Source organism: Equus asinus, chromosome 23, assembly GCF_041296235.1.
Source record: "Equus asinus isolate D_3611 breed Donkey chromosome 23, EquAss-T2T_v2, whole genome shotgun sequence".
Taxonomy (NCBI): domain Eukaryota; kingdom Metazoa; phylum Chordata; class Mammalia; order Perissodactyla; family Equidae; genus Equus; species Equus asinus.
Window position 1 is genome coordinate 52,778,473 of NC_091812.1, and position 27,179 is coordinate 52,805,651.

At 41.2% G+C, this 27,179-nt stretch overlaps 2 protein-coding genes across 2 annotated transcripts; one reads left to right on the forward strand and one right to left on the reverse strand.

The window, feature by feature from the left end:
- The first annotated feature begins 2,247 nt into the window (after positions 1-2,247).
- LOC123280286 (interferon omega-1) lies at positions 2,248-2,835 on the forward strand. Its single transcript, XM_044757029.2, has one exon. It carries the CDS (start codon positions 2,248-2,250, stop codon positions 2,833-2,835), a length of 588 nt encoding a protein of 195 aa, XP_044612964.2.
- A 14,651-nt stretch (positions 2,836-17,486) lies between these two features.
- Positions 17,487-18,047, reverse strand: LOC106828272 (interferon beta-like). The gene has a single exon (XM_014836606.3). It carries the CDS (start codon positions 18,045-18,047, stop codon positions 17,487-17,489), a length of 561 nt encoding a protein of 186 aa, XP_014692092.3.
- Between the last annotated feature and the right edge of the window lie 9,132 nt (positions 18,048-27,179).

Below are 27,179 nucleotides of genomic sequence, written 5' to 3' on the forward strand. Positions count from 1 at the left end.
CCGTCTAATTATTTGTTTAACATCTAACTACCCTGACAGACTATAAGCTCCCTGAGGACAGTAGCGCGGTATCCCAGTGTCCAGCAAGGTGCCTGTCACAGAGGAGGTACACAGAGGGCTCTCTGTCCCACAGCAAGTACACAAATGACTAGATGTTCCAATGAGGGAGTAGACATAAAACCTGGGGACCGTGTCAGACAACGGGAGTCTTCTAAAAACAAAGATAGTAAGAGTAAGTTTTAAGTGGATACTTTAACCTCCTGGATAATTTATGAAAATATCTCAGGTGGGAACAGGAAGTTTCAAAGAAACAGTAGAACTCAACAAACACATCACGTGAAAGGCAGGACTGGAGCTTAGCAAGTGGAAAGGCAGCTATAGCCCCTTCAAGTGTGTTGTAATGTGTCTAGAATGCACGAATGCATTTTCGGCGACTAGGAACAATGGGAATTGGAGAGTAAGAACCTGCTGAGTGTTTCTCTAAGACAAGAAGAATGTTGTCGGAGGAGACAGCCAAGCTAGTGGCTAGGGCGGTGGACTGTGGGGCTAGGCCTGGGGTCATTTCACAGCTCCAGCTGGCACTTGCCATGTGATCTTAGGCACCTCAGGTTTCTCCTCTGTTATATGGAAATGATGGTCGTAACTATTTCACTGCGTTGTTGTGTTGTGATGATGTAGCGTACCTATAACGATGCCTGACAAAATAGGCACTCACTATCTGTTAGCTGTTCCCACAATGGAGAAACGTAACCTGTCGAAGTATGGGAACTGGATGGAAGCTCCCCTGAGATGATCTGCTTCCCTTCCTTGAATTCTCAGCTCACTAATAAACACTTTTATTTCTAATCTCATCGCTTATGTGAACATGAGCATGTGTCCACATGACAGGGAGTGTCCTGTCCAAATGACTAACATTTACTAGCCTTCAGGGAATAGCTAACCTCTCACCGAAAAAGAAATCAATGAACAGATTCTCTGATTTAGCAAAGCTGAAAACTAGCCCTTCAGGTAACAGCCTGCCTTCAAGAGCCGGCTGCCCTCCTCTGCACCTGCCTGTGGCTACAACAATCCCACACAGGCTGGTTTGAATCCTGTCTCTCTGTAGAGCTCTTACTCCCTGACTTGGGTAGTTAAGTGACATTTTTTTGTTTCGATAAAGAAGATGTCGTTTCTTTTCTTTCATTTTCAGTGTTGACTTTCCAATTTCCTTTGTGCATTCCTTTTTCACACTGCTGACTTTTACTTTCTAGGAACGTTAAAAAAGAGAGGAAAGTTCTGAGTCTTGAAAATCATCAGGAACTATGTGGCCTCTTCTTTTCCCTTACATTTTCTCTTCCTGTTTTTGCAGCAAACCTCAAAGTGGAAATAGAAAAGATTGCAGGAGTATTAGGACAACTTTTACAAAGTGAAAAGAGAAATACAAAGGAAGAGGTAAGAATTTTAAAATTAGGCAATTTTAAACTTTGATAAAAATAGCAAAAAAAAAAATGTGTTGCGTAACCATGACTTCGACAAAGCTAGGACAATGGCCTGGGCTGGGACAAACCGTCTGCCACGAAGCAGCAAAGACATGTTCCAAATACTTGAACATCTGGGCGGTGGTGGTGGTTGCACTTTACTCTATGTGAGGGCAGACATGGAGGTTTCACCATCTTGGTATAGCCTGATCTCAACGTAATGATTGGCACAGAGTAAATACTTGGTGATGTTCTCAATTACATAGAGTAAATAAAACTAAATTTGACAAAATAAATATTGTGCAGCAGAGAATAAGGTGAGAACTATGCCTGTAAAGATCAGGTATCTTTCACATCTGATCAACACTTCCAAGAGGGATATCTAAAGGGAGGAGAAAGAAGATTTAAAAAAGAAGCCTAGCAAAGCCTCCTTAAAAGTTGTTCTTAACATCAGGGAGAAAGATCCAGATGTTCCTATCAATAGTTCAAAGTTGGTTTTTGCTGAGATGATAAGCATTTCCTTGAATTAGGACTTCTCAGCTTTTAATGAATAAATTTCACTTCAGTTGTAAGAATATACAAAGAGTCGAAAGTAATGACAACTTTCCAGGTTCTCGAAGAGAAAGGAAAGTCCAAAATGGGGAAGTACAAAGACCTGGGGAAAATTTAGAAATGAATACTCTTGGGCTGACTATTTAAGAGGCACCTAGACAGAAGATCCTCAGAGAAGCTAGACAAAAGCTCTCAATCTCCCGTCTCAACCAGAAGAGCTGCGTCTTGGCACTTACCAATGGCTTTCTCAGTGTCTTCCCTGATGGCACTGGTGGTGATCTCCTCCAGCCCCGTCTCCTCCATGAGCTGTGACCTGCCTGCGAGCCTTGACTTGAGAAAGCAGGAGAGCCTCAGAGTTCTGCACCAAATGGAGACAATCTCTCCTCCTTCCTGTCTGAAGCACAGGACAGACTTCAAATTCCCCCAGGAGCAGCTGGATGGCAGCCAGTTCCCAGAGGCCCAGGCCATCTCTGTCCTCCAGGAGATGCTCCAGCAGACCTTCAACCTCTTCCACACAGAGCGCTCCTCTGCTGCCTGGAACACGACTCTGCTGGACCGACTCCTCACGGGACTCCATCAGCAGCTGGAAGACCTCAACACCTGCTTGGATGAGCAGAGAGGAGAGGAAGAATCTGCCCTGGGACCTGTGGGCCCTACACTGGCCGTGAAGAGGTACTTCAGGAGAATCCATCTCTACCTGACAGGGAAGAAATACAGTGGCTGTGCCTGGGAGATTGTCAGAGTGGACATCATGAGATCCTTCTCTTCATCAGCAAACCTGCAAGGAAGATTAGGAATGAAGGATGGAGACCTGGGGTCACCTTGAAATGATTCTCCTTGCCTCATGTGCCAAGCCACCCTTGCACATGTTTTTTGTCATTTCAAATGGCTCTTATTTCTTCACAGAATTTACTGAATTTAATTCAACAAATATTTTGTCAGTAGTAGTAAGCAAGAATATGTAAAAAATGTTCAGGTCCTGGAGCATCAGTGCCTAAGAGTGACTGCCCTGATGTTTTATTTTATTGTTTATTAATTTATTTATCTATATTTATTTATTTATTCTTGTGTCTTATCATATTTATAGTTTCATATAAAAGATCTTCGCCTTTTATCGTAGTAAAATTTAGAAAACCTCTTGACTTTTCCATTTTACTACATTTTCATTTTGTTTTAGTTATTAAATTGTCATCAAAGAAAACTTCTGGAGTCTGTTTATCCTTAAAACCTAAACCCAAACCCTGGTTTTCCAAACCAAATCAAAGAATGGAGGTGCTTTCTCTTCGTCACGAGCTCATAAGATAACTCAGGACGTTAAGAAGGAACCTGATTCTCAGTGACGGATGTCCTAGGTCAGGCTCTTAATTGCTCAGACTTTTCCAAAACTGTTATGTTTTCTTCAGCTATAAAATAATTTGAATCATAATTGACATACTCTACCAGTAATATTAAGCACATCTGTGTTCAACCATTTCCAGAAGTAGAAGAAACGTAACTAGTACCCTGTGGCTGAACTTCATGTTATAAAATATTTATTCATTTATCTATTTACATTAATTTACCTATTCATTTTTATGGTACTTGCATTTATACGTTCTATTTTTATATAATAATATGTTCACATTCTCTTCTTTAATAAAACGGTATGTTTTTATGTATTAAATCTCTTATATGACGTTTCTCTGCTCTTTTTTTTAAAAGAAAACATTCTCCAAAGTCCTAGTTCTGCAATCTAAATGTGAAAGTACGTGGTGCAGTTCATTCGTTCATTCATTGGCCTTGGGGATAGAGTCTTGAGTGTGAGATGTGTCGTCCTGCCCTTATGGAGCTCCGCTGGAGCAAAGGACATAGCCATTAAAGAAGTAGTTATAACGTATTTACATTTGGTATCTGGGCCACACAGCAGAAGAAAAGATGCCATAGCAGGGAGCATCCTGGGTGGTGCATTTAATCTACCGTTCAGTTTTCCCTAGGGAACTAATAGGAAGTATGAGACTTGAAGGATGAGTAGGAGTTTGTTAAGCATCTTGCAGAAGAAAAATTTCCCAGAGTATGGGGTCGGCCCCGTGGCCAAGTGTTTAAGTTCGAGGGCTCTGCTTCCCATGGCCCAGGGTTTTGCTGAGCACAGACATGGCACCACTTGTCAGGCCACATTGAGGCGGCGTCCCATGTGCCACAACTAGAAGGACCTACAACTAAAAATGCACAACTATGTGCTGGGGGAATTTGGGGAGGAAAATAAAAAAGCAGGGAAAGAAGAAAAAAGAAAGATTGGCAACAGTTGTTAGCTCAGGTGCCAATGTTTAGGAAAAAAAAAATGTCCCAGAGTAAAAAAAAACTGCATAGAGAGTGGCCCTGCAGGAGGAAAGGCAAATTTACAGAAGCGAAAAAGACCAGTGTGGGTGGACTGTACTGACAGATGGGAGTGTGGCATGTAATGAGGCTGGAGACATGGAAAGAGGCCCCATGACTGACTATGTTAAAGATGTTTGACTTTATCTTCAGAGCCAAGGAAATTGACTCTAGGATTTAAAGCCAGAGCTTGATCAGAGCAGGTGCGGGGAAATCCTTTAGAGTAGCAGTTCTAAAAGCTCGGGCTGTGGGTCCCTAGGGGTCCCCAAGACACTTTCAGGGGATCCACGAGGTCAAAGTTATTTTTATAATAACGTTAAGACTTTATTTCCCATTTTCATCACATCAACAACTCACACTGAAGGTGCAAAAGCAATGGTGGGTAAAACTGCTGCTGGCTGAGTGTCAATCAAGGCACTGACACCAAAATGGACTGGTAATTATTCTGTTTTTCACTGTACTATACTCGAAGTAACAAAAGTGCCAGGTTCACTTAAGAATGCCATGGATGAAATAGTAAGATCATTTCTTTCTCTATTTTTCTAATGTATGCTGTTTGGTTAGGAAGAATAGAATGGCCCTGAGCTAACATCTGTTGCCCATCATCCTCTTTTTTTTTCCTCCACAAAGTCCCAGTACATAGTAGGATATCCTAGTTGTAACTCCTTCTGGTTCTTCCCTGTGGGATGCTGCCACAGCATGACCTGATGAGCAGCGTATAGGTCAGCGTCCAGGATCTGAACCAGTGAACACTGGACTACTGAAGCAGACACGTGAAATTAACCACTACGCCACTGGGCTGGCCCCTGAAGTAGTAAGATTATTAATTTGATTACTTCTTGACTTTTGAGCACACATCTTTTTGATTTCCTGTGTGCCAGTCTTAAAATTCTGTGTGACAAGCACTTCTACTGCTTGCACGGTGATTGTTTTGAAGAAAAGCATTTATATGATCATTTGAGTTGAGCTAAACTAGACACTCTTCACAGAATCCATTTTTACTTGAAAGAATGATGACAAACTATGAGTAGTCAGACTCGGGCATTTGATAGACATTTTCTCAAGATATTTATAAAGTGAACCTGTACTTCAAGGAAAATTTTTGTCGTCAATGACACCAGTTGAGCTTTCAGTAGAAAATTAGAGTTTTAGAAAATGTACCACTGTGAACTTGACAACCTCCCAATACTTCAAGACTTTTGTGAAGACAACAGTCATGGTTTTAACAAATGAACTACTTGGTTATACAAATTGAAATATAAATACATTTGTAAGATCTGAATATCTCAGGGAACCAATAGTTTCCTAATGACCATTGCACATAATACAAAATCCTGCATGAGTAAACGAGACCTACTCAAAGAGTAAGTCAGATTGATAGATTTTCATGTGACAGAACTTTAAAAGTTCATTGTTTTAGTTTTAGACTCCTCCTTGCAACTAATCCTTAAGAAACCAGCACTAATGGAGGTCTGGTGTGATAAGCGATGCATTATATAAATATATTGTCCAGTATCAAATCATCTCTATATGTCTAAGATACTCTTCTTAATCATGATGAATCAGTTTATTAATGTGATTGTGAATTCTATCACAGCAGAAAGTATACGGAAATGGGAAAATACAGATGGGGTTGAAACCATAGTTCTGCTATTTAATAGCTTATGTTCTGTGGCTCTTGTACGTAGTAGGTGGTCAATAAGTGATAGTAATTATTAGCTAAGGACATGCAGTAGAGAATAAGGTATTGTTTAAGAGCTTGGTAGGATTGTGGAGAAGACAACAGTACTTCCTGTAAAGTGTTTAGCACAGTCCCTGTTGCAGAGTGAACATTCAATAAACATCAGCTTTTATTATCTACATTAATGCTATTTAGAATTCTTTTATTGACTTTAATGAGTGAGGTCAGTCTATGTTCACTTCATATGTTTGATAAAGCTATGAGCTTACCTCAGTGTGTAACTTTGACTGCTTTTGCAAATTTTAAGCATAGTGCTTTAACGTCCATTACTTACTAAATTTCTCATTTTATTTTTTCTCTCTGACTTGACTGGCCTTTATCAGTATGATTTTAAATATCTCAGTGAGTGGTTTAGAGATTATTTTAACTTCAGGCATTGTGATCTGAGCATGCAACTTATAGTATTTTTGCTCTGGAGGAATTATTGATGTTTCTTTGCAGTCTAAATTATGATGATTTTTGTGATGACTAATAAATATTGGAAAGGTTGTGTTTCTTATTCTAGGTTAGACTGCCCCAGAGTCTCAGCTATTAATTTACTCTGAAATCACATATTCTGATTCCTCTTGTTCTTGCTATTTTCTGTATTATTTTTATAGACTAATAGCATTGTGCAAAGATTTCAAGGCTACTATCATGTTTCTGTTCACATTTCTATATATTGCTGAATATTTTTGCTCAATGTTTTACATGATTTGAATTTTACTTCCATGCCTTTTATAATTTAATTATAGATTCTATTCTTTTCCTACATACTGACCCTCCTTCTCAAATTTCACACATTCATTGGACATCACTATTGATATTGAGCACTATCAATATTTCATTGATATTAACACTGCTGTCTCTAATTACTTTCCTTCGTTTTCTTTTCTTGCTGTGTCTTTGACCAGCTTTTATTTTGCTGTTTCACTAGTGTTTAATATTATTTGATTTTAGGCTTTTCTCCCCATGCAAAGTGATAATGGAGTTTGTGTTTTAAGCTAATCAAGTTTTTGCTTTTAGTAGTAAAGTAAATGGTTTATATTTATTATCTTCACCACTCTGTTTGATTCTCAAATTTATTGATTTATGCTTTACTTTTGACATTATTTTTTTGCTTGTCCTACTCTCTCCAAACTCCAATTGCCATTAATTTAAAGACAATATATTTGTAAAAGCAGCTTAAATTTTCTCTTTATTTGGAATGGCAAATTGCATAATCCTTCAAAAAATAGGATTATAAAGTATTTCTTTAATTTTAACTGATTTTACTATTCACTACCAGTTCTTATTGAGACATTACTTTTAGTCAGCATGGTAACTGTGCATATGAATCATGCTATGAATACATATGCACCTGAATTTATGTTCATATATATACACACATGAAAAGGTCTAAAAACTTAATGAATAGATATTAACTCCTTACTTTAGAACATAAAAATATATTAATTTTGAATTCTCTTAGAATGTTACTAAGTTGGATGCTAAATTAGTGCCATATAGTCCAAATCTAATCATGAGAAATATGTAGGAGTTATGTGGTCAATAAAGTGGTAATCAACTTGAATTAAACAATCCTCATTTTAAGACGAAGATAAGCAATGAGTTTGATATTCTTGTCTAGCTTGTAACCTGGCTCTGAAGACAGTTCTCATCCTGGAATGCAAAATCCTTTTGAATGATGATAATATTGTTGCCACCATTAGTCATGTTAGCTTCAGCCATGTTTTTCAAGACCTCTATTGAAACTGCAGCAGGGGGTTGACATAGGGCATGAGAAGATGGGTCACAGACTCCAGGTGAAACCATTAGAGCTCTAGCTCCCCCAGGTGATGGGACGAAGCTATGGAAGGACCTACACTTTTTAAAGGACCACCTTGAAGGAAATCCTTTAACTCTTTCTTGCTTGATCTTCCCGTAGTCAGATTTTCCTTTTCAGGGGAGCTGAAGAGTAAATAATAACAGAAGGGTACCCACTGTCCACCCGAAGACGTATTTCTTCTAGAACTTTCCCATAGAATCCCAGGTAGGGAAATGACTTCAAACAGCAACTGGACCAAGTCTCCTATCTTCTCATAACGGGCCAACATCACATAGAGAAATCACCAGAGACCCACACAAGTAAAAGGTTTATCTAAGAAATCGGAGAACACGCGTCTGCCAGGGCAATTTTCTTTACGTCACACCACATGTAATTTTATCTTCCCTAAGTAAATTTTTTCTTTCTTCCCCTGCGGGAAACTGATATTAACTGTTGATCATATGATCTTTATTGATAGATCAAAATGGTTTATTGTCGAACATCAGACTTTGTAAAGAGCTCCCTGAAACCCCCAGCTCCATCCTCCGCTCTCTCAGTGTATCCATTTAGAGGTCGAAACTGTCAATTCAAAAATAGTCCTCTGAGCACTAAGAGAAGGGGAGGCAGATGTTAATTCTCAAAACATCTCAAGTAGCGCAGACATGACAAAGTGTGTCAGAGGCGATCTTAATCGATCATGGCCCAAGTGAATGGCATGTGTTGGCCAAGAAAGGAGAAATCATAGGGTAGAGTAGATTAGACTCTCATGAGTGTGTAGTGGACCCTTTGAGGAGCTCTGCAATATTGGCGTCCCAGTGTTCCTCCTCTGGTCCTCCAAAGAATGGGGACTTCAGGAACTGGACCAGGTTGATGGTGATCCTTGCTGGTATTCTGACCCTCAGAGCTGTGAGTGTGTTCTTTAGTTTCTAAAATTCATCAATCTATCCTTGATCTCATAAAATAGGACCAATAGTATCTGAGAGATGACTGTGTGCCAGGCACATAAAAACCCTCACTACCACCCCGGGTAGGAGTCGTTGCTGATGAGAAAGTACAGACTCGGGTTAAGTCATTTTCCTTACAGCTCAAATGGGCAAAAACAGCACCTGGAGTTGAATTCAGGTCTTTCTGACGTGAAAGCCAGCATCATCTTGTCTCTCAGTGTGCTGCCTTTCCACGATAGAAAACACCATTATAAGCAAATGGCCTGTACTATAGATGACGGGGACAGCAGATTTCAATGCAGGCATCATGTTGAGTGGGAGCTGCGGCCTTGGAGTCACGACAGGGCTGGATTTGAAGTTGAGAACTACCGAATATCCTTGACATGTGTCTGGTTCTGACAGCCTAACGGCAATCATGAATATGTTTCAGGTGCGACATAATAAACACCTGGTCTTGTTTCTGCCCTTGATATCTCTAAGCAGGCCAAAGGCATCATCAGCCCATAATCTTCCAAGCCAGAAGTTTCACTGCCATTCCGTTCTGTATCCCTCTTACGCAGCAGGTCTGATCAGAATGCCTTCATTGAGGTCTTACATAAAGGCAGGATGAACTTGTGTTCTGTTGAAATATGGATACTTTGATGTTTATCTGAGCAGCTCAAATTAATCTCTGAGAAGCGATCCTTTTCAGAGAACTCGAAAGCATGAAGATTTCTTGTTTTTCAGACCCATGAGACCAGGAGGAGTTGGAGCAAGGCATCACCAGCACCGTTAGCGAATAGATTCCCCAATTGAGTTCCGTGATTCAGCAGACACAGCGACAGCGAGCCTGTGCATCCAGGGCTCAACAGGGCGCGCAAACCCCCTCCGCTGCCCCCAGCGGCCGGCAGGGGGCGCCCGCACTCGCCGTGACCGACCCTCCGGCGCCGCCCGCCCAGCGGGACCCGCCTGGGGCTCCGGCCGCGGACACCGGGACACCCGGCGCGTCGCCGTCCGCGGGAGCCCGGCCCGGGCGAGGCGCCGCGGGGCTCAGGGACCGCGCGGGGCGGGACAACGCGGAGCAAACGCTTGCTTTCGGCCCGACGCCGCGGGGAGCTCCGCCGGGGCCCCGCCAGAGCCTTCCGCTGCCTGCGCCTGCCCGCGTCCATCCTTCCCTTTCTCCTGGAAGGTCGGGGCCACACCGTTTCCAAGAGCGCGCGCTCATTCGGGGACCGGCGGCTCGAGGTCAGAGCGTGCTGTGGGCTGTTTCCAGGCTCAGGAGGCTTTCTGGGGAGAAAGACACGAATTCGGGGAAACGGAGACGCAGCTACAATCTGGACACAAATCTTCGGAATACTGGGACTCCCCGATGAAATGACTTGGGGACCCGGACAGTGCCTGGCTGGGACTTCTTGGAGCCGGAGGCAGATCCAAACTATGTTCCCCTATGTACTTCTTTTCATTATCTTTTTAATGGCTAAGTTTTCCTACAGCGTAAAAGGAGATGAAAAAATATTTAAAAGTAAGTGTATTAAAATTTGCAAGACTATTTTAAGTTTAAAAATATTTTATATATGTCCAAACAAGAATAAATTATAATTTTACTTTCTTCGCTCGAATAGAAGGAAACGCATCGAGTCTTTTCAAAATAGACTTCTTTGATAATCTTGTTTTCATTGTTAAGAATTGCTGTTTTTGAAATTTTTGTGACCTGAAATGATTTTAATGAACATTAGTTCACTGAAGTTTGTTTTGCAACATCCCCCTGTGACTAGTATTTTCTGTAAAACGTTCAAAGCCACCTGCCAATTTGGATAAGATTGCACTAAGCCAAATTCGTGAATCATTTTAGAAGATCCAAACAGGAAACCGATTTTATATTCCCCATTACTGACGATGAATCTTGCGTAAAATCATTTAAAATGAAATTTCTGCAGAACTCCAATCCTCCAAAAATTTAGGAGCCAAGTCAGTGGGTGCTTTTTGAAAATCAGACGTATTCATTGGAAAGTAATTTTCTCCTGTTAAATATTAAAGATCTGAAGGCACGTGGTTGAAATTTTTGTATTTCCATCTCCAAGTTGAAATTAGGATTCTGTAAACTCCTAACCTTTAAAATATGCTATATCCCATAATCACTGATACTTTCATCCAGTGATTCATACATTTCCAATTTCATAACATTTATGTCAGTTTATTTTCAAAGTCGTGAAGTGCACTCATGTCTGTTTCTAACGTTTTACTCATCAACATACTTTCAAAGTTACTTTCTCTCATTTGTTGTAAGCCAAACGGTGGGCCTTCTGTGAAGCCGGCTGCTTATTATATAGATGAATGTTTTTTATTGCAGAACGTTAACAACTCTTCCCACTTGGTTCTAAATATCATCCCACCAAATTAAATTGCATCCAAATGTGTAGTCTATTGGTGCCAGCTTGCTTCAGGTTCCTGCATAACGTACATTGTCATTTGAGGTCATCTCTTGCAGTGTTTGGTACACCGCTGTAGTGTGTGTGTGAAGCGCCATGACTGCATTTGACCTTGAGACCCATCAGGTTCTCTAAATGTTTTTAAGGTAGTTTTTCGGACAGGCAAAACTATAAAAATGGGTTTACCTTTTGTACAATGCTCAAAAATGTTATCATATTTCAAGTCAGAAAAGCAGCGTTGTTGCAGATTAAATCAACCTTATGAGTTGAATAAATTATGCACAAATTTAGCATCATCATTTCTGAGGGAAATAATGGATTGTTCATTATTGTATGCACTTGCCATCTTTCTGCTTTTTTCCTATCCTTGGCCAAGAGCATTTTTATGTCAATATGATATTTTTTCCATTTATTAATTTCATAAAGTAAACATTTCCAGGTTTTTCATTTCAATAAAGTCAATAAATCTTTTTCTATTGTTTTGTCATTATTCTTAATGAGAACATCCCTAAGTCTGACACATTTGTTCACAATGGGCTGCAAACGGTGAATAAAAAAAGGTAAAGTATTTTTCTTATATTCTTGATAGTAGTTCAGATCTAATATGGTTTCCTAGGAGAATTATAAATTTCTTTGGAAGTTTATTACACAAATAAGACACAGATTCCTTGTTATAATTATATTTCAACTAAATTTAGAAGCATTCCAGCATTGGACTTCCAGTGATTTCTTGTGATCCTCCAACAGCTAAATTGTTTTTGCCATGAAACATAACAACATATAAAATCACTTGCAAAATTTCCATTTTGGTTTCTCTGATTTAATCACTGTCTGTATAGCATCATCTATTAAATTGCAAGTTTGAATAGAGTTTAAATACTTCTGTTTTAGAAAAGCATCAGGATGAAAGATGTAAATTTTGTGGTTACAAATTCTTTTTAACTTCTAAGTGTGAAACTGTTTTGTGCTTAGAATATTTCATTCTGTGTTCTTGTTAAAACTGCATGCATGGAAAACAAAATATCCTTTGGAATAATTATCCTAGTGAATGAATTTGTCATTAGAACACATTTTTAAAACATAGATTTTGAAAATCTTTGGCATCATGTGAAATAGATTTTCTAAAACATCTATCTTGTCCCTGGTCTAAGGTGACGGACGAGCTTTTCAGAGAACCAGTGTGCGACACAGCCAAACCAGACCAAAAACTAGTGAGAGAGTTAAGTTATAATCAATAATTTTACACCTGTGTTCCTACTTTAACATACAAACCCGAATAATAGATGTTTCCTTGAAATCATATGTTACCTTGTATTATTTACTTTCTTGCTACCTAAATGCTACCGGATCAGGAGAACAGTAGGACTAATTAAGTGACAATTAGTAGAAATTAATACACTAATTAAACACAATCGGTGTGAAAAATGTTATAATATTTTTTCTATCATCCGTTACAACAATTAATTTTAACTCTTTTAAACTATTTATTGGATACACAAAATTTTTTGGCTATACTATTGTGTATTCTTAAGATATATACATACAAGGCTTTTGAAAAAGAGACAAATAATATGGGACTGAGCACAATAATCTATATTACATAGTTAACAACAATGCTGTTTCTTTCTATTCTATGATGCAGTAGGATATTTTTACTCTTTTCCAGTAATACTTCCCCTACAGTTGGGGGAGCATCCTTGTTTTCTTTTACGGAGTGGGAAAATGGAATACAGTCAAACGCAAAGCCCCTTTTGAGTTGCTGCTCTGCTCTTATCAAGTCCACATTAGGCTGATTCCTGGGTCCGTCTACTGTGACGACATCAAGCTAAATTTCCTCTCAAAAAAAAGTGTTTGAGCATGAAATACTTAACGCAGCATTTCTTCATACTATCCTGTGAATAGCAGAGCGGCCATTTTCTGTAAGACACATGCTAACACGCCCGATGCCCAGAAAAAGCTTCCACCGTGTTCTAAACTTTCTCTCTCTGCTGGGTGAGGCGCGGTTCTAACCCCGCGTGCCTGAGCTCAGCTCCTGCACAGGCCTGCAGACCCCGCCCCGTCCCAGAGTTTCCATTAGGGGGCGCCAGTGTGCCTGTCACCGAGAGCGTCAGGGGAGCCGCAATCACAGCTCCTCTTGGCGAGTCTTGGTTGACCATGGACCATACAGACGATTATGATCTGTAGTATTATGTGAAAGCAGGTGTCTTTTACTGTGTTCAGAGTCTCAGTAACTTTCGATCTTCATTTTCTTTAATTCTTATAATATCCTGTGTGATAGTTACTACTATTATTGGTTTGTTTTTAAGATGAGAAAAGACAAAACCAATGATTTGATTTCACCACAGCCACAGATTTCGTCAGAAAGCAGGGTTTCTCCCGCCTCCCAGTGCCGCGTCTTCACTGGCACTGAGTCTTCAGTTCGCTGCACTGTCTCTGCTGAGCTGTAATTAAACAAGGTCATTGCTTTAATGTCTGTCTTTCCTGCTTCCTGGAAGGGACCCTACGTGGAGGCAGGAAAATGTCAGTATTGAAGAGAAGCAACGGGACAAGGGAGAAATGTCTGGGTTGAGTTGGTTGGGCGCAGACGGTCTGGAATTCTAACCCAGACTTTTAATGACCGTGTCTTCTTGGGAAAATTATAGAACCTATTTAGTAATAGTAATAGTGCTAATAATATTGAAAATAATATTTACCTTACAGGTAATCAATATCTTGAGAAAGAAACGTCAGCTACTGTATGTAAGGCGATGAACAGAGTTAAAACCATCAATGGTAGCCAGTAGCTATGACCTCAGAGGTTCAAGAGCTCGGGCAGGAGCAACCCTGGTAGGAAGGTTGTTTTGCACTTTTTTTAACCTTGGTTTTGATTTGTAAGCTATATATCCACTAATGAGTATATATCTTGTTGTATTTTTAGATATAGATGATACCCAGATCAATATATAGAACATTTTCAGAATCTCAGAAATCTTGCTGTGCCTTCTCCCACTGCATAGCCCCAGGCCAAAGGTAACCACGAATCTCTGGCCTCTGTTACTAGACATTTGCTTTGTCTGTTTTGGAATTTCATATAAATGGCATCATACATGAGGTAACTCATATTTGTGTCCTTTAATTCAGTATGTCTGTAACCAACTTACTCTCCAATGAAAACTCTGTAATTTCTGGTTAAAAACACATCTTTGTCAACACTTGTTTTGTAATTTATACTTGTTTTCCATTTGCCCTTCTTCAAGAAATAATGATGTCGAAAACATTTTGCATGTGCTTATTAACCCTTTTATGAAGACTCTGTTGAAGTCTTTATTTTTCTATTCTGCCTTTTTAATTGATTTTTAGAAATTTTTCATGTATTCAGTATGTCAGTCTTCTGACAATTTGCTTTCTAGATTTCTCCTTCACTCCGTGGCTTGCCTTTTCACTCGATTAATGGTGTCTTTTGATGAATGACGCTCTTAATCTTAATATAGATCAATGTGTCAATCTTTTCTACAATGGATGATGCTTTCGTGTGTCCTGTATAAGAATTCTTGGCTTACCTGATGGTCAAAAAGATATATTCATATATCTTATTCTAGAAAATTGATAGTCTTAGCTTTTACATTGAGGTCTGTGATTCATCTCAAATTAATTATTTTGGGGAGTGGTGGAAGATTAGCCCTGAGCTAACATCTGCCACCAATCCTCCTCTTTTTACTAAGGAAGATTGGCCCTGAGCTAACAGCCGTGCCCATCTTCCTCTATATTTTACATGGGACACCTGCCACAGCGTGGCTTGATAAGCAGCGCGCAGGTCCGCACGTGGGACCGGAAGGGCGAACCCCAGTCCACCGAAGCAAAATGTGCGAACTTAATCGCTGTGCTACAGGGCTGGCCCCTCAAATTAGTTTTTTGTGTCAGATTTGAGGTAGGAGTCAAAGTTCTCTTTGGTTCCGTGTACATACCAATTGTCCAAGCTCCGTTTATTGAAAAGCCTATTCCTTCTTCCAGTTCAATTAACTGACACCGTAATTGCGAATCAGTTGCTAATATTTGGATGGGTCTGTTTCTGCACTCATCACACTCTGGGTATAAAATAATGCTTATCTGGAAATATGTTTTCTGTTTTATTCTTCTTTAAAATTAGCTTGATTATTCTAAGTCCCTGGCATTTGGATATAAATTGAGACTCAGCTTGTCAATCTCCACACCAAGATCTCCTGCATTTTCCTTTGGATCACAAAACTGTGTAAATCAATGTGAGAAAAGGGAACATTTTAACACCATTGAGTAATCCAATCTATGAACATCGTTTATCCATGCATTTATATATGTGTTTTTAATTTGAGATGCATTTCTCGTGAATTTTAGAGAAGTTGCGGGGGGGCGGTGGTAAGTTGGACAGGGCACAGAGAGTCTGACTATCCTCTTGATTAGTCTGCCGATTAGTCTGCATTTCTACGCGCTCATCTTGTTTTTGACTCCAGGGCAAAAGGAATCATGGCTGCAGAAAGGATTTTGGCCGAGCTGGGGGTTTGGAGTTGTAGCGTGTGGGGGATGGAGGGAGTGAGGAGGTTTATTGTTTTATGAGGACCTTGACAGGCTTGGGACAACAAAGGCAGGAGACCCACCAGGATGGCGCTTCTTGGGTCCACAGCGGGTGTGTGACGTCTGTCAGTCAGAAGAGGAAGCTCCGAGCTCTGAGCAATCTGTCTTCTGGGGAACCCTTGGCTGAGGTTTCTTCTGAATGCCGAATCCCTGAAGGGAACTCAGAGCTCTGTGCTGCCCCAGCAGAAAATGCCTTGAGACAAACAAAGTCTGTATGTGATTCTTCCCTTTGTACCTTTTTTGACCTTCACTCACTAGCTGTGTGACCTTGAGGCAGTTACTAAACCTCTTTGAGACTTCGTTTCCTGACCTGTAAAATGGCGATCACGTCGTGGTCCCACCGGAGGGATGCTTGTGAAGAGGACTAAATCCGGTTACATACATCAGAGCTCGGCACAGTGCCTGGATGGTAGCTGCTCATGGCAGGAACAGGCATAATAATGCACGTTCCCAAGGGGTTCAGTACAGACAGAAAGGCAGCCATGCTGGCCGGTGCCCAAAGAGCTCCTAGGAAATCTCCAGTTTCCCAGTGTAAGCCCTGGGAACGTTGGCGCCCTCGCTATCCCACCTGAATTTCCTTGTCTCCCCTGCTTCCTGGTTTCTCACTGGCCTGAGACTGGACCTAATCTGCTGCACCTGCCTTGGCCTTGGCTTTGGGGAGAGTGTGGCCTCGGAGACGCAGAGCAGCAGGAAAAGCGGGTAGGATTTTCCTGGAATTCTGATGAACAGGACGGAGGGGCGCAGGAGCAGACTTGCTTCTGTGGAAAAATAGGGAGCAAACCCAGGCAGATGGCAGGGGTACAAAGCACAGTTCTTTCTCCCTCTGTGTGTGCGCCCTGGAAGGAGACAGAGATGCCGGCTCCCCTGAGACACCCATACAGCTTAGTTGTCCAATGAAGAGTACCATAAAGGGACTGCCACTTACAGTGTCCCAGAAGTGCCTTGGACTTCTCCCATTTAGACTTGCGAGGCACGGAAATATTGTACAATCCTGTGGGGTTGAGGGGGAGGGGGGAGGCAGAGCATCCCGAAGAGAGTAGGGATGAGCTTCGGGCAAACGCAAGACCTGACGTATTCCTCTGGGTACCCTGAGAGCCATCAGATTGTAACTGTGGGGCCAGAGAGCGGGGCACAGGGTAGAAGCAGCAGCCCCGTCCTCTGGGTCCAGAGCCCCTGCCTGTCTCTCTCATTTTAATTCCGTTTATATGGGTCTCAAGCGGCATTTCTTGTCCTGTATGGTGGAGGTCCCCTTCTCACTTCTTATCTTGTATATTCCACATGGCTTCCTTGCATTTTAAATTCATAAAGGCAGGGGCCAGAAACCAGACTAGTTTGCAGGCACATTTTACAAGGAACAGCTAGTAAATACTCTGCACTTTGTAATATGGGTGATTCTAGAAATCAAGTTGAAATTGAGACGGCCATGTTGACATTTGTTTCATAAAAAATTTATTTTCCAAGGTAAAGGTTTAAATAAATAAATAAATAAATAAATAAATAAATAACTTAATTCATAAGTTAGTAAAAAATTTAAAGTCTGTAACTGTCCTTTCCCATGCAGTGCCTTAGCTGTCAGTCACTTCAAGAGCCTCTGCTGGTGAAGACGCCTGCAGTCACTGTCAGCATTGTCCCTTCTCAGAGATGCAGGCTGGGACATCCTCAGTCTTGGAGGTAATCTATGAGTCCATTAAGGAAGGCCAAGCTTCTGAGCATTTCCGCTTGGACCACTGTCCAGGCACAGTGGCTGTACTTCTCGGCCTTCAGGTAATGCGAGATCCTTCCGTAGTATTTCTTCAGGCGTAGAATGGTCGTGTTTCCCCAGGTGGAGCTTTCCTCCTCCATTATTCCCTTCAGGTTTGTCTCCAGACGGTCCATCTGCAGGTGGACTTCCACAAGCAGGTTCTTAACGATGGTCTCATTCCAGCCAGTGCTAGCGAAATTTCTTCTGAAAATACGCAAGGTGTGCTGGAGCATCTCATAGAAGACCAATGCGGCATCCTCCTTCTGGAACTGCTGTGCTTGCTCAATCTCCTCAGGGAACTGGAAGTTCATTGTGTCCTCGGGGCAACGTTGAGGGGCTCCATTCAACTGCCACAGGAGCTTCTGACATGCTGAATTGCTGCTTCTTAGTTGGGACCAAAGCAAGTCATAGTTCACAGAAAGAGCCCTGATGGAGAAACACAGCAGGAGGGCCATTGGGAGGATCCACCTGTAGGTCATGATGAAGACAGGAATGATGTTGCCTTTACTCCCTAGGAGCCCAAGTGGAGGTGGCAACGGCTTGAGCTTAAATGTCCTTCCTCCGTGAGTGTGGGCTATTTATACGGGATGGTCCTCTACTCTTTCTATTTCAGAGGAATTTCCCACTTTCAGTTCTCCTTTTCTGTTTTCCTATGTCATTTACATTATTTGTAGTCTCTAAAACTCTGTATCCTTAAAGTCCTATTTTATTTTATGTATATTAGGGGAAAACATACAAACTCTGAGGATTTCTAATGTTTTGTAAAGTTTCAGTGAATTGTTAAATACCAAAAGAACAAAATAAGCTAAATCACTTAGGGCTCTGCTATTACAGAGTTCTGTCATTTGGCAAATTAATTTTTATTTTTTTGTTTTAGTATTATGAGATGTTTTTGAGGGGTCTTTGTATGGGAGTTTCCTTTTTCATAAGAATTAGATTTAATTCCCAATTACACTATCACAAAACAATAAATATATGCATTTTATGATTTTAAAAAAGACAACCTACCTTTTTGTATCTAACATCGAATAGTGTTCAACAAAGCATATCTAAATTTTTTTTGTAGGGCCCCAACCATGTACAGCAAGACACACATAGCTTTCTCAGCCACATTTGTTGCTTTATCTGGCAATCTCAACTATCTACAATATAACCGAAAACTAGGGATGAAGCTTTATCTCTAAGCAGACAAAATGAGTGCTACACAGGCCATGCACAAAAGCTCATGGTCCCCTTTATAGGGGACCAGTGTGACCATTATTGAGGGCCAATGTGTTCTTATTTAGTACATATTTCTAACAAATCTAAATGTCTGATTTTCATTCCCGTACAAATTGATACCACATATTAGAAGGAGGTTTAGAAGGAAAATGGGAGGAAAAGAAATCCAGCAATCAGGGATGTACTGTTGAGACAAATGGTCCTCTTTCAATAATGCTGAGGCCATTTTGTTGTTAGAGTGTACTAAACGGTTTTCATAAGAGAGGAATCAGTAAATAAATAATCTTATGGATTGTACATCCTGTTTAAGTAGGCAGGGAGACAAGTCAGACATTTTTAAAGATTTCAATACAGAAGTAAGTTACAACAATTATGATATTTAAAGTAATTATTTTTGGTTTTCAGAAGCCCTTGCATTATCTTTCACCCTGAATTTCCTGAATCCCCATGTGTGCAAGGAACTGTAATGTGACCTGCTGCAGATTGTAATCCACGCTTTCATGGATCGTACAGTTAAGTAAGAGAGAAGAGCATTAATCAAAGAAATACACAAAGGTAAAATGCAGCACTGACATGTGGTCCAGAGGAGAGGTTCGTGGTCCTGTGGGTTCCCATGCTCTGGGGACATAATGTAGTGGGAGAGGTTAGAGAAGATGGCCCTCAGGGAGTGACACTGGAGCTGAAATCAGAAGGAAGTTCAGATGGTACTGCATGTGCAAAGACCCTGTGGCGGGAGGAAGTGTGGTGGGGGTAGAGGGCAGGACCGAAGGCCGTTGTGACCTTGAAGTCAGAGAGTGGTCCGAGAGTGGTCTGAGATGAGGCCAGAGGGCAGGTGGGAGCCAGAGAGCACAGGGATTGTGAGGCGTGTTAAGAAGGTTTCCTTTATCCTAAGAGCAGTGGAGGCCAAGAAAGCGTTTTAGGCAGGGTAGAGTAACTTGATTAGGTTTTGGGAAAAAAACACTCTCTCCACAGTAAGCGCAATAAGTAATGGAGGGAGGGCAGGTGGATGCAGGCAGAACAGTTAGGGGATTTACCAACACGTTAGACCAGGTGGCTAGTGGTGGAGGTGAACACAGTTATTTACGTGACACCTCTCATTCCTGACAACATCAGGTTCAAATGCTTGAAGAAACTCTCCATCATTTTACAGCAAGCTGCATCAGTTCTATTGGTTCTGATGATTTCCATATATGCTTAATGCTGAGGACATTTCTTCTATTGCACCAGATTGAAGTAGAGGCTGAAAGTGTCCGGCTAAATGTGGATTTATAAACCGAGAGCAACCCTGAGCTCCAGGTTTCCCGTCATCAATAGCTCTCCTGTCTTCTGACCTTTACAGTATGCTCCACCTATCTCCCCAATATCCCTCCATTCCTGTTCCTTCTTCGTTGGCTGTGTGTCATCAGCTCTCCCCAGAAGGACTATCTATTGGTGGTGTCAGAGGTTTTCCTGAAGAACTGCTTGTGCTTGAGCTGCACTGATACAATGCCTGCTGCATGGGGTGGAGAGGAAGCAACTTATCTTTCCTTCTAAATTAGGGGAGTGGGAAAGATACCAGTGTCATTCTTTCAAATGAGAGAAGAGTATCAAGAGTTGAAATGATGGAGGAAACAATCCAAGAATATGAGGACAAGATTCTGGCAAAGTGGCAGTGGTAGCAGCGTAGATTTGGGTTTCCCTGAGTCCCCACACAAAAACAGACACTGCGACTAGATAGAAACCAAAACCCCATTTAACGTACAAAGTGGGTTACATGAACCACAAAACGCAAGCAGATGAGGACAAACCACCAATTGCCAAAAAATCTGCTTGGTAGTATCGTGATGTGGAGAAAGCAGAGGAAAGCAATGGACCTGAGAACCCCAAATAGCCGAGAGGTATTTACTGGAAAGCCGTCTGGGCTAGTTTGAGAACAGCAGCTGAAGCTGGGGGTGATTTTGCCCAACGCAATAGCTGGTGAGCGTGAGGGGCCTCGGCAAGTTCTGAAAGCAGTGAACTGGTCTAGGACACAGGTAATTTTCAAACCAACCAGGCATAGCTCCCTTTGGGAAAGGGCCCTACACTGAGGGGAAACTGCTAGAGGTGGAATCAAATTTGAGCAGGATAGAATCAACAGAGACAAGGAAAGAAGGCCTGACCAGTGCGGTGGACAACTCACCGAGCAAGCTACCATGTTCCTGAACACGTCACCAAAGCAACTGAAGAGGGAGCTCTGTCAGGTAGAAGAACCACTGAACCACTTCTAGACGTCAGGAAAAATAAGCTCCTATAACATCGAACAGCAGCATAGGAGGAGGACTCAGTCTCACACAAAGTTAGTGTTAGAGGAAGGAGAGTAAGGAGCAGAATCAGATCTCCACAGATCGTGAGAATACACCAGGAACACAGTCAGCACAATACAGACCAACATTTTAACAAGGTGTTACCAAGGAGCTTAATAACATTAAGAAATGTCTTGAAACAACATAAATCCGAATTAGAAGAATTCAGAAATGAAGTAACATATGAAAGAAATGTTTAGAAATAAAAGAAAGAAACGCAATTTCACTGAGAAGTTCTAGTCATGAGAAATGAGAGGATTTGGGGAAATGTGGCGCCAGAGAGAAGCTTCAAGCTGGAGAAACCTCAGCACCTGGAGCCACTTTCCCACAGAGCAGGGTGTGGACGGAGGGGCGTCATCTTCAAGAAACGGAGGATGGGTCAACGTTATATAATCCATGTCACGTTACAGGGAGCAGATTATAAGGTAAAATGACGAAAATCGACAAGAAAATTTGGGTATTTTCAATATCACATTGGAGTAAGGAAGACCTTTCTCAACAAGATATAAAACCCTGGAACTAAAATAGAAAATAGTGATAAATATGAGCATAAACACCTCATGAATTTCAGGATGGCAAAAAATAAAGTCAAAGTGAAAGAGCAACATTAGAAACAGTGTCCACACACAACAAGAAAAGGATAATTGTCTTCATGGAGAAACAGCCCCTAAAACCAGTAGAAAACTATCCAATAGAAAACATTAAAATAGCCAGATAGCCGGACAAGAAGTACAAGGGCCAATAAAGGATGAAAATCTGCTCAGTGTTACTAAGAAACGGGACTCAAACTAATAACGAGGCAGCCAATTTTCCCCATAAGGTTTTCCAAGGGCATGGACAAATAGTATTCTCATATACACTCAATGAACGCATAAACCTTTTACAGAGTGGGGAAGATTGTATCTTCAAACGTGTCCAGAACAATATCCCATCCCACGTGGTAATCTACAGTGTTCTTTGACTCTCCACCCATCAAGAGGTGGGGTCTGTGTCCCTCCTCTGGAACTGGGGCAGAATTCTGTGGTAGAAGCAATGTTGTGTAATTTTGGAGGCTGGGCCAAGAAAGAGAATGCAATGTCTACGTTGTGAGCTGGAACTCTTGCTCTTGAAGCTGTCTGCCATCATGTAAGGGGTCCAACTGCCCTGCACCTGCCAGGCTATGAGAGAGCCCAACCCAGCTCGCAGGGAAAGACCATGTGGAAATTGGCTATATATTTCCAAGTTTTAAATTTCAAGCAATGGAATTGTCCCTTCAATTTGCAATACGACTGGTAGGAATTTACCTATGGATATTCCTGCTGAAGTATCTATATGTATCTACATATGTGTGTGTATATATTATACATTATATGTTCTATCAACATTTCTGAATATTCAGTGTAGTACTGCCATAGTAAAAAAGACAAATTAAATATCCATCAGTAGAGAATCAGTTCAGTAATAGTATGGTACATACATTGGAGTACTATACAGCCATTAAAAAGGAAGATCAACTGATGTGGACCTATATCCAGGATATATTTAACGAAAAGAGCAATTTATGTAATAATGGATGTGGTATTATCATTTGTCTTATAAGTTACTAGAAAAATGTCCATGTGTATGTTGATATGTGCATGCAATTTCTTCTCTGGGCATGTTCACTCGTGTATTGTCGGTAGTTCCCCTAGAGGAGAATGCTGAGGGTGAGGATGCAGCAAGGAGGAAACTCCTTTTCCTTTTCACTTTGTCCCTGTAGAACTGTTTGTACATGGATTTTCCTCTGTGATAAAAAAAAAGATACCTGGGAGATAGGATTGCTAGTCATTTTCATAATTGAGCGCATTTTGTTTGAAAGAATTTAATGTGTTACTAAAGTCTTTGTTTTATTCACATTTAACATTTTTTCAATAATGAACATCTATTATTAGAAAATAAAAAGCACCCAGTTATTCAAAAGCAGGACATAAAATTATACATGCAATGCAGCTATGTAAAATTATGTAGAGAAAAAATTAATAAAAGGAAACATATCAACATTTTAATAGTGATTATATTTGACTTGTGAAACTAAACGGTGATTTTTTTTTTCTTTTTTCTTTGTGTGGTTTTCCCATTTTCCACCAGTGAACATCTTCTTTCATTACAGATTAATCGACACTAAAATAAGAGCCAATGAACCCCAGCTTTCTGGTTATTCGGCTTCTTCTGTGGGTTCCACTCTCTCTGGCCTTTGACCTTTGCATGCCAGCTCTGCACAGAACCTCAGCCATCACATGGGTTCTGCACAATGAGGTTTGGATAAAGTAAAATCATCTTTCAGCTGCCCCACTTCCAAATGCCCAGCAATGTCAGTCACGGAGTAATTCCTCGGGCTTTCTTCTTTTTACAAAGGATCCTTGCATTAGCCTGGAATGATCCATGGCTCACAGCACAAAGGCCAGTGCAAGGAGTCACAGAGGCCAGTCAGACTAGAGATGGTCCATTGCACTCACGGGTTGGAGGTCATCCGAGGAGTCTGGTCACGGGGGCCTGGCCCTCCAGGGTGACTTGCACACTCGTGTACAGCTTCCCTCCCAAGTGTGACAGGGGGCCTCCTCATCCTCCCCACATCCAGTGGCCTCTGGTCCTCCATGCTGAGACAGGTCATTACCAAATGGAATGAAAATAATAGTGGTAGCAGTAGGAACAGCAGTGTTAGTTACCATCTATTGAGAGCTCACTAGGTGCCGTTCTCTGAATAATCCTCATAGTAAACGTATAAGATGGGTTATTATCATCTTCGTCTTATAGAAGAGGAGACTGAGGCTCAGAGAGGCAAAGTAATGTGCCCAAGATCCACACAGCCAATGAGATGGGCGGATGGCATTGAAAGCTCTGCTTTTTCCTGTGTATCACAGTTAGAATACGAAGTAGACCAAGCCGGTGCCTTCAGATAGGTCCGTGGTGCCAGCTGTGGGGGCAATGGTGACTCTCATAGGAACAAGAGATTACAGCTGACAGGAGGATGAGGAGCTCTCAGTGCACCTGGTGCAGGGAGTCTGCCTGAAGCAGCGGGGTGACCACCACAGGCAGAGGCGGCTGTGTGAAGGTGACACGGTGGAGGGCAGGTTAGATCAGCGCTGTGCAACAGAAATATAAGGCAAGCCGCAGAAGCAATTTAACATTTTCTAGCAACCACATAAAAGAGTAAAAAGAAACGAGAGAAGTTAATTTTAACGGAATATTTTATTTAGCTTAATATGTACAAATAGTATAATTTCAACATGTAATCAATATAAAATTATTAGTGAGATAGTTCCATTCTTCTTTTTCATACTTTCTTCAAAATGTGATGCCTATTTTTCCATTGGTGTTACAGCTCTTTGGACTAGTCGCGTGTTCAACAGGCCACAGGTGGTGAGTGGCTACCATAATGGCCGGCACAGCTCCAGAGGGAGGGACCAGCATGAACAGAGCCCGGAGGATGGACACATTGGCAAGGAGCAAACAGAAGGAGCTTCCAATTGTGGAAAGGCTGAGTGTTCAGAGTCAAGGGGATTGACAGTGGACAACTCAGCTTGAGATGTGCCGCGGAGGCTCTTGATTCTCAATTCAAGAGATTCCTGGGCAGAGAGTGGACTGGAGTCTCGCCCTGGGCAGAACAGGCGAGATGTTGGAGGCAAACTGGAGCCGGCAGAGAGAGGCAGGGAGAAGTCCTGCCCAGAGGCTCCCATGGCTGTGGAGGTGGAAATTAAAGGCCGTGGCTAGGGAATTGGAAGGAAGGGGATGGATGGGATATAATAAAAAGGGCATTCTTTTTTCTGCTTTCCTCCCTTTGTCCTCTCCCCAGTTCTCGCTCTTGTCTTCACGAGGTGCTTCCCAACACGTCTCTTCCAGTCACCTCTATGAAGCTTCTCCTCTACCCCTTGTCCTGAGGGTGTGGTGATCATCACTGCAGAAGTCCACGTAGGAATGGGTTACAATCTCTTCCTGAGACATCGACTCTTATTTTGTTTCATTTCCCCCTAACTTATTCGAGTTTTATCACAAAACCAGGAGAATTCATATAACCTTGTTTCTCCCAGGGAAATCTATTTCTTAGTCCAGCCTCGTGTATACCTGCATCACAAGGATTAAGCCTGGGCCCTTTCCTGCACATTTTCCTGTGTTATTTGAGTCCTTTTTCAGTTCATCCCTCTGTGGATTGCGTTTGCACACATCCTCTGCTGCCAGCGTTCTGCGGTGAAGAGAGCTTCTTCCAGTTCCTGTGCCAGCGTCTTCTGCTTAATGAGGTTTCTCAGAGATGGAGTGACATTCAGAAAGTAAACTCGAATGTGTGTCTAGCCGTTGGAACCTGGAGCTGCTTTGCTGTAACCTCGCAGACTAGAAGACGCTCCTCCTCTTCTTTGACACAGGTCTCTATGCAGGACGATTGTGTATCTAGAAATCAAAATGACAGTGTCTTCTCCTCCTCCTCTCTTCAATGATTTTTCCAAAGAGAAGGGCCCTGGAAAAACTGATCAATTAGACAGGACGAAGAGTTCTGGAGAAGTGCATGAGCAGTGGCAAAACAGAAACAAAGCCAAAAGAAATGTTTGAGAGATATCTAGGAAGGGGCGGCAAAGTCTATACTAAGAGAGTATTTTGATACTTAATTTGGTAAAAGGAAGATTCCCCATTCCTCCTTTTGAAAAAAAATTTCTATAATAAACATACAAAATCATGCAGAAATCTTAAGTATACAGCCCGACAAAATATTGTAAAATAGAACTTCTGCAGACCTTTGTACCCACACACGACGTGAGGACGGACACACTCCCAACAGAACAAACCAATCCTGATACCCCCTCCCCCATCTCTACTCTCCTCCCCCACATCACGACTGCCTTTTAACACCTTATAATCTGCCTGTTTTTGAACTTTGTATAAATGTCTTCCTTCCCTCAATAATATGTCTGTGAGATTCATCTATGTTGTATGAAGTTTGTATGAATGTGTCTTATCCATTTAGAAATGCCACACTGTTTTATCTTTTGCACTACTGATGGACACTTGGGATGTTTTTCCTCCTGATGTTTGTCGTTAGAATTAATTCTGCTATGAAAACCCTTGTATGTATCTTTTGGTGCACATTTGTACATCTTCCTGTTGGATATACGCCTAGGGAAAAGTAACTGGGTCATAGAATATGCATATGTCCAGGTTTAGTAGCTAACATTAAACATATTTCCAAAATGTTTGTACCAATTTCCATCCTCACTGTCATCATATGGGAGTTACAGTTGCATGACACTCTTGTCAACACTTGGTATTGCCAGTCTCTTTAATTTTAGCCATTCCAGTGGTGTATAGTGACTGCTCATTCCAGTTTTAACAGATATTTCCTGATTATTAACAAGGCTGATTATTAAGGGTGCATTTTCATATGTTTATTGGCCATTTGGAAACTTTCTTTGTGAGGGGTCTGTTCAGATCTCTTGCTGACTGTCTCAGATATTTTTTTCATTATCTACGGTTGATGTAATTTTGTACATACAAAATACAAAAAACCCTCTAGATAAACTGTTAGATTTAAAAATAAATTTGGCAAGGTCACTGAACACAGGATCAATACTAGAAATCAAACGCTCTTTCATACTAGTAACAAAAAATTGGAAAATGACTTTTAAAAAATGATACCATTGACAGCAAAATAAAAAATCTACTACAGAGAAATTGTCACAGCCAAGAGGAGCCTAAGAAGACATGACAGTTAAATGTAACGTGCCATTCAGAATGTGATCCCAGAAGAGAAAAATAAAAATTGGTCAAAACTAAGGAAATGTGAATAAATTATAGACTTTACCTGTTTTTTTTTAAAATTAGCATTGACAGGGTAAGGACATTCATCTTTTCCTTGGCCTCTCAGTACAAGTCTATAATTAAATTTTTGATTCAAATAATGTGGCCGGAAACCAGTGAAAAATGTTACGTAGTTTTTTCCCTTAAATTGAGACTGATTTTCTTCCCCCTGGATCACCATTGAGGATCAAGCAACATCTCCCACTTGTTCTTTTTGTAAGTGAGCAAGGAACATTTTAGCAAGTGGCAGCCTGGTAAGCATCGTTA